The following is an 8,793-nucleotide window of genomic DNA, read 5'->3' on the forward strand; positions in this document are numbered from 1 at the left end:
AGGAAGGAAGGAAGGAAGGAAGGAAGGAAGGAAGGAAGGAAGGAAGGGGAAAAAAGAAATTTCATTAAGCAACTATTAAGTGCTCATTATAAAGTATGTTTCCTGCCACTGAGAACTTACAATCCTACTGAAATGACTAGACTTGGGTACCAGAAACCATACAAAAGGAGAACAGAATTGGGAGTTTCCCATTAGTGCAGTAGTAGGAATTCAGGAGAGGAAAATGGCAATGTTTGCTGAAGCTACACAGTGAAGATCATAAAGAAGGGATGCAACTTGTTCTGAGCTTTGAAGTCTGGGCAGAATTTGAGCGGCAGAGAAAGGGATAGGACGTTTTAGGCAGAGAAAATAGCCAACAAATGAGCAATGGAGAAACTGAAAGATGAAGTTGAGGAAGGAAGTAGAAGGGGGTCATCTTGTATCGAGTGTTCTCCCTGGGGAACAGTCGGGGCAAGGGCCAATCAATGAGGTGACCAGGTTGTGTAGGCACTTGAATGCCAGGATGAATCCTGTGTCACAGTGGGCCCTGGAGTCAGGGGCCTGGAAAATAGGATTGTAGGTCCATTACAGAACTTCCAGTAGAATTTGGAATTCAAACAACAAATAATTTTTATTGTAACCATGTCCAAATATTTCATGGGACAGACTTCTACTGAAAAATTATTGTTCATCTGAAATTTAAATTTAACTGGTCAATCTGTATTTTTTCCTAAAAGCCTGAAAGTTCTTGGGATAAAGTGATGTTTTAGCAAAAGTGACCTAGCAGAGATGTTTAAAAGATACTTGTAATGTCATCAACAGTGAAAAAGACATTCTCATAGCACCTTTAAAATCAGTTGTCTTTCTTTTTCATCTTTTTCCTAAAATAAATTCTAGTTTACCATAATTAAATATTTTATATGACTTCCATTTCAACTAATTTTGCCCCCCACCCCCAGATGACATTTGGCAATGTTTGGGAGACAACTTTGGTTGTCATAACTGTCAAGCTCTACTGGCATCTGGTGGGTAGAGGCCAGGGGATGCTGACACACTTCCTACAATGCACAGAACAGCCCTCCCATCCCCAACAAATTATCCAGCCCAAAATGGCAAGAGTGCCAAGGTTGAGAAACTTGCTTTAAATAAAGATAAGAACAAAGTCACATTCCTGGACAAAGGCTCTGGCCTTTCACAGGATCTTATACTTTCTTCACAAAACTTTACAATGTTCTGCAAATTTCAAGTGCAAGAGAACCTACAAATCCCCCATTAGACAGTGTTTATTTATTTGGGAGAAACTCCACTTCTACCAGAAAAATAAATACATACATACATACATTCTCTAGACTTTGCAATTTCAGCTGACTCACACTTCACATTTCCCTTGAATGTCAAAAAGCTTAAAAATATGTATGCAGATCAGTCCAATACAAAGTTTGGTTTTCATCAGTGAAAGCATTCCCACACTCCCCTGGGCTCTGTGGAAATCGGCAGGCCTGGTTCTCCTAAGTCAAACTTTTTCCTAACTCCTTGCCCTTCTCTAATCTCAGGGCCTCCTTTTTCTCAAAACACATTTGCTTTTTCAGGTCTCAAATGCTTTCTCCTTGGTGCCTGCTTATAGACCATAAGGACTTCTTCTTTTGCACCAAAATTATAAAAGTTAAGTTTCTTATTGGTCCCTTGGTATAATTTACCCATTATCGCAGGACAGAAGGAAGGAAACTGCAGTTAAGGGTCATTTTGATGCTTCCCTTATCACAGATATTCACCCATAGGGATGGCTAAACTCAGAACTTTCAGTCAGAAACAAAGTTCTACAGAAAATTTTCTTTAAATTGTTTTATACCTTATAGTTGGTTTGGAGCTTTTGTTTTCTTATACTGTAATAATGGGCCACTGGAAGATTGATGCTGGCCGTGTACAAGAGATTGGAGTGAGAGCGATGTGCACAGTCACGAAAGGGGAGTTTCTTTATCATATATTCAATGGGAATGCAGGTCAGTGGAAAAGAATATCCTCTCCTTATTCATCTCACCAGGTCCTTGGAACTCAACGCCTGGAGAAACATTACACTAGCTCTTACTTTGTCTCTTGGGCTGTGAGCTAGACGTGACATTTTAGACTCTCTCTGTCTTTTGCTCTAGGACCAAGGCCTCTTTTTGAGGAAATAGATGACAAAAGAGAACATGCATAAGATGTGGTAGGAAATTCATAGCTAAGGATTAATAAAGGCTGACCATGTTTGGCCTTGACCGAAAGCAAAGTTTTCTCTGAGGCTGATTTATATTTAGCTTCCTTCTGTTCTTTACAATTGGTAAAACCAGCTCCAGCAACACTTCTTTTGAAGTATTCCAAGGCCACAAGGAGAAGTGAAAAAGAGCAGAGGATTTAAAGAAAGAAGAACCTAGCTCAAGTCAGCCACTTATGGGGCTGTGTGCCCTTGAGCAAGTTCTTTTATCCTCTGTGAGTTTTAGTTCTTTTATCTGTAAAATGGGGATAAAAATATCTAGCTCTTATCAAGAGCTCTTTGTAAAGCTTAAGTTTTTATGTAAATGTTAGTTCTGATTTTGAATCCACTGAGAAACAATGTAAGATGTCCCTCAAAAGAGAAGTTGTATAGAAATTGTCACTAATTGGAATTTCAAGATACGGACCGAGCTGTCTGCTGTGTCGTTGCTTCTTGGCTCTTCCATCATCTGCCCTCGTCTCTTTTTACAGAAACATGCAAGGGAACAGAGTTACCACTCTAACATTGTAGCAAATGCAAGAATTACCTTTCTCTCTACCATTCTTGGCAGGGGTCAGTCATCCAGGTTGATTGGAACATTCCCACTGAGCTTGCTGCCCCAGATGGCATTCCATTCTGCTAGAAAATTCTGTGTCAGTGAAATCTGGACAGATAATGTTGAGAAGATAAATGAGTAACATTTGTGAAATTATTTGAACTCTTCTAAAGAAAAGACGCACACTGATTCCAGGGATTTTTGTTAACATAATTGGAATTTAAAATATGATATTTTACTTGATTAATGTCTGTTCTGACTTTTTTTTGTCTTTTGGCCTTGGAGGGGCTGAGAGAAAGATCCATAGACTTTTTTTTAATTAATAGAAATAAGTAAAATGCACAGAAGATGTCAATGTCTAAATGTAGCAACCCATCAACCATCAATAAATGGTACCACTGCCCTCCCCAGAAGCATCCCCAATCTCCACTCAGGTGGGTTCAGCCTCTGCAAAGCTCAGCACTCTGCACCTCCACCCAAATCTTGACTATTCATAATACCCCTAAGCCAGAGTGTTAGACTCAGTTGACTAATCATTTGCTAGGTGCTATGCAATCTGCTGAGGATACAAAATGAATAGCCAACAATTCCTTCCTTCAAGGAGCTCACCTGGAGAGGACATAGATGCAAAAACAACTGATTATAGCACACAGTGAACCCTGATAAAAGTGTGGGCACCCAACAAGGAGGGGTGCTCAATGCTTCCTAAGAGAGTAGAGGCAGTTTCATAAAGAAGATAACACTAAAACTGAATCTGGAAAAACAATAGCAATTATTCATATTTGCAAAGACAGAAAGAGGATTCCAGTGAAGCGAAAAGGGTACCCACAGTCATGGAGGTCAGGAGAAGCAGGAAAGGGTGTATAGAGAAGTAATTCAGGAAAATCTACCTCAGGAGGAACACGAGAATACACAACAAATGATGTAGCCTGAGAGACAAGGCCGGACCTGGTTTGTAACAACTGTTTTTGCCAAAGAGGTTTGACATGATAGAGCCACCGAAGACGTGGTGATGAGGTGATCTTCAGAAGATGAGAGATGAGGTGGATATCAAGATGAGAGAGCAACTGAGGACAAGAGCTGAGAACTTAGACATAAATTAAATGTTCCTCCAGTGTGCACCTGTGACAGGAATAAAATAACAACCTTTTTAAGCCCACATCAACCTCAGGTATTCCTTCAGCATCAAAAAACTAGAGCAACTGTTTCCAAAAGATGCCAGTGAAGGCATAGAGAGAACTCGGATGTCACTTCACATGCCCAGAGTGTGGTTTGAGGAAAGGACAACTAAACATTTTTCTGTGGCCTTAATGGAAATCATGATTAAATTGATAAGATAGTAAGTCAAAAGAGATAACAGATCACAAATAGCCCCCTTTGGTTTTGTCTGAAAACTGTATTATTGTATTGCACCAGTAAATATGTTGAGAGACTTGAACGACAATCAATCAACACGAGCCCAAAAGAAAACGACAATGACTACTAAATCTTCTCAAGTCTTCGTAACTATTCATGTTTGGAACTAATCTTGAAGAATATTTCCACTAACTAAAAATAATAATTCAAGGCTTAAGGAAAAATTGAAGTAAAGCCTGAAGAAGGCAACCGGGCAAGGAATAAGAATTCTGTAAGATCAGAGGTTCTGCCTTCCAGAAAAATAACTAACTAGAGATTTCCTTTGATAAATGGCAAGTTAAAGAAATTGTAGAATGGTAGAAAATATCATGTTTACCTACAAAAAGAACTATTGCCTCACCATGTTTCACATCTCCAGAAGATGGTTTTAAATCTATTCTTAGCATTATGTAATGTTTAACTGGTTCTGGTTTCAATTGGCAGTGGAACCTAAGGGTTTAACCAAAGGGTTAAAAAAATCTAAATCTAGTGTCTTTGTCACAATAAGATTAAACAAGAGGAGCAATATATTTAGGCCACAACAGTAAATATTCCATGCAGTTAGAGAAAGCATGTCTTAGTTTATCAGTTTAGAAACAGGAAAATGGAACCCTAAAATTTGCAGGCACTGAACCAAAACTCTGAAAATAATGTTAGTTCCAGGAAGCTGATTGCATCATTTCAGTGGACCAGAACAGAAAATAATGAATTACATTTTATAACTCTCTTAAAGTTTTCTAATTTACCACCTGGCTGATGAAGTATTAATGCTTTAGGAATTGGAATCCTTGAAGTCTTATGGCCATGCCCTCATCAGTTTGACATAAGATTCTACTAAACTGGTTTCAACACTAGAATAAGGGAAGGAAAATTCCTACTTTGTAAAAATCATATTATTCTGATTTCATCACCAACCTCACAGTTTTCCAGGCATATGTAGAAGAAGTAATTATAATGCCAGAATATGAAATACAGCCAGTTTCATTACCGGAATGAATTATGGCTAATTCTCATGCAGTAAACAATTTGTTTTTCAAATCTGTATTCCCCAGACAGCTGAGCCAGGCCTTGCTTCTCAAGTGTTTTATTTAAATAGGCAGTATGTCAGTGGAGTTTTACCACAGAGTTTCTGAGTACAGAGAGCCTTTCCCTAGGAGTTGGGTGCAGGGAACCGGAGGGCAATGGTTCTTATGAGAAGGTGATGATGCTTCTAAGAAAAAAGATTACACGTAAGTTAATATTTAACAACTTTTTTAAATTCTGAAATTCAAATGTTCTGCATTTTGAAATAGAATGAATATTCTGTAACTTTTTAGTCTAAAAATTTTCCAAGCTGGAGCTACCACTCATCTATGGAACTGCCAGTCCTAAGCATTTCCATGCTGGCACTGAATGTTGCATTGACTAGCCAATCCTATGGGCAGTTTCTAATGCTCCTGCCCTAACTCACACAACCCTATCGTAACTTAATCTGGCTTTATAACCTGCACATTGCCAAGCGGTTTTTTGTTTGTTTGTTTTGTTTTCTTTGGGTTTTTGCGTGCGTGTGTTTTGGTTTGTTTGCCTGCAAACAGGTAGACAACTTCTTTGCACAGCCATAAAGCCTTCCTTGTCTCCTGCTTTACTCTTACAAACTCTTACAAGACAAGATAAATAGAGGCTCAGAGTGAATGCTTGGGGAGGGTACTAGGGAAGACATCCTTGCACAAGAATTACTTGGATCATATCACTAAGTTAGGTAGAAAAATGAAAATGGGTCCTGAAAAAGCATATAATACTATCCAAATTGTTACTTTACATGCTTTGGATGCCTTAAAAATAAGGTACAGGGCATTTATTTAGCAGTATGCTTTTATTTATTTCCTTACTTATTGCTGTTTCTTTTGCAGAATACCCTGGCTAAAGCTGCTGTGAAAGAACTTGCCTCACTGCACGGCACCAAGTACACATATGGCCCAGGAGCTACAACAATCTGTGAGTCTTGGCTTCAGAACTGTGCAAAGAACCATGTGCCTAAAAAGCCAACAAATGGTTCCTGGGGCGTTTATTTTCTGATAGTTTAAAGCATGTGGCTTCTGCCTCACAACTAATTTTTCTAAAATATGTAATCAGTTTTCTGTTCAAAAAAAAAAAGGAGGGAAAGCCTGGACAACATAGCAACTTTGTCTCTAAAAACATTTAAAAATTAGCTGGTCACGCACACCTGTAATCCCAGCTACTGAGGAGGCTGAGGCGGGAGAGTCCCCTGAGCCCAGGAGTTCAAGGTTACAGTGAGCTATAATTGCACCATTGCACACCAGCCTGGGTGACAGAGCAGGACCCTGTCTCAAAATAAAAAGGGAAGGGAAGAAAAATATCCTTTTCAACCCACAGAGACATTTGCTCTCTGTAAGTATTTACTGAGCACTTACTATGTGCCAGGGCCTCACTAGGCACTTAGAGAACAAGAAAGTAAGAACAGAGAGAAGAAAAGATGAAAAGAGAAAAGGAAGGAGGGAGAGATCAGAGCAGTCTTTAAAAAACTGGCAGTAGGGAAGCAGGAAAAAATACGCAGTCTTTTGTGATACAGGTGCCAAGTGCTGTGACATTAGGATGCACAAGGAAAGCACACACAAAGAGACCAACCAACCCCACAGTATCAGAATTAACTTCCCAAGATGATGACACCACAAAAGTTTTATTTGAAAGGACCGTTGCTGGAGGAAAATATAAAACAGAGTGTTTCCGGCCAGGCATGGCGGCTCATGCCTGTAATCCCAGCACTTTGGGAGGCCGAGGTGGGCGGATCACGAGGTCAGGAGTTCGAGACCAGCCTGCCCAACATGGTGAAATCCCATCTCTACTAAAAATACAAAAAATTAGCCAGGCATGGTGGCGGGCACCTGTAATCCCAGCTGCTCAGGAGGCTGAGGCAGGAGAATCACTTGGACCCAGAAGGCAGAGGTTGCAGTGAGCTGAGATCCTACCACTGCACTCCAGCCTGGGTGACAAGAGCAAAACTCCATTTCAAAAAAAAAAGACGAGTGTTTTTGTTTTTGTTTTTGTTTTTGTTTTTTTGGCTAAACAGACAAGTACCAGGGCTACTTGAGGCACAAGTCACCTTCAAGAGGTAGACACCAGTCGCTCTAATCAGTCACTCAGTGTATGCAAGCAAGTGGCTAGAGTGGTAGGGGCTAGACTCCAGAGCTGTAGATGCTGCAGCTTAGATCTCTCTGGAAGGCACGTTCCACAGGCCTCATTTTCAATTTCTACGTATATCTTCCTTTGCCTTCAAATGATTTCTTTCTGCCTGAGGTTGGAAAGAAATTGAAACACACACATGAAAAAAGACCTGGTCTCATCATCAAGTGGCCTCCAGTGCAGTTGGAGAGGCTCTGGTCCTGAGTTGTTGGAATTTATTGTAAGCCTTTATGCAGAATACAATTTTCTTTACTTTTATTATTTTTTAAAAACCGCTCTGAATCATACGAGGCATACTGTTTTCTTAAGGGATTTCTAGCAGAGATAGCCCACCTATTTATATATTGTGAACTTGGTGCATATTTTATTCAATACAGCTAGGTTTCTTTTTCCATTACACTGTAACACCTTGGAGGGCAGAGCCAACATCTCTCCCTTGTTCTGGCATCTTCAGAGTTGAGGCCATAGCCTGCTGTTCCGTGGGGGCTATACAATTGTTGACTGAAAAAACAGATGAGTGAATAAATGAACAAATGAATTAATTAATACATATTTTATGTGTTAGTGACAACATGATTGTTATTGAATAAATTAACAAAAAGTACCTTATCTACGCCAGGCCCTATGCTAGATAAACACTAAAAATACGAAAATGAAGGCATAGCCCTGCCCTCAGCTTCTTTAATCTTATCATTTGGCATAGTTTCAGCCGGGTTTAGAGTCTTCTCCTCTTGCCAATCATACACAGCTTTCCTTATTTTCCTGAGAAATACACATCCTTTCACATATCAAGTATAGTTCACCATAGCATACAAGTACACTGGGAATTTTGCATTACAGATTACATACTTTCTGAAGTATTAAACACATCATTTCTACAAAGTGAAGTGGTGATATGTTTAATAAGATTGGAGTAATTTTTTTAAAACGGCCCCCAAAACATTTATGATCCAGTTTACTAGAAAATTGGCCTACTCAAAATATTTTGCACAGTGAAACATTTGTAATGATAAAAAGAAAGTGGCAATTTTTTAAAGCTCCTTCCTAGATTTAAAGTTTTTTTTCATTGCTGTTTGCACATTTCAGATCCTGCTGCTGGGGGCTCTGACGACTGGGCTTATGATCAAGGAATCAGATATTCCTTCACCCTTGAACTCCGAGATACAGGCAGATACGGCTTTGCCCTTCCAGAATCCCAGATCCGGGCTACCTGCGAGGAGACCTTGCTGGCAATCAAGTACATTGCCAGCTATGTCCTGGAACACCTATACTAGTTGAGAAAGCTGATGGCCTTGTTTCAAAATTCTCATTTTTCATTTCTTTTCTTTCTTGAATTCTTATTTTGGTTTGCCTGGATGTTTTACAGATCCCAATCTTTCTTTTAAGTTTCTGGGTCTATTAAACTAGGTAGATCTTTTCATATTGATCATAATAAAAGTGAATCATTACCATT

At 39.4% G+C, this 8,793-nt stretch overlaps 1 protein-coding gene across 1 annotated transcript in view; it reads left to right on the top strand.

Moving 5' to 3' along the window:
• CPB1 (carboxypeptidase B1) overlaps window positions 1–8,793 on the top strand; it is a 31,649-nt gene extending 22,856 nt beyond the window's left edge. Inside the window, exons 10-11 of the mRNA XM_005546051.5 lie at window positions 6,050–6,134; window positions 8,427–8,793. Of these exons, the coding sequence (XP_005546108.2) occupies window positions 6,050–6,134; window positions 8,427–8,614 (273 nt within the window). The 3' untranslated portion in view covers window positions 8,615–8,793. The remainder of the gene's footprint in view (window positions 1–6,049; window positions 6,135–8,426) is intronic.

Source organism: Macaca fascicularis, chromosome 2 (assembly GCF_037993035.2).
Source record: "Macaca fascicularis isolate 582-1 chromosome 2, T2T-MFA8v1.1".
In the NCBI taxonomy this organism is placed as follows: Eukaryota; Metazoa; Chordata; class Mammalia; order Primates; family Cercopithecidae; genus Macaca; species Macaca fascicularis.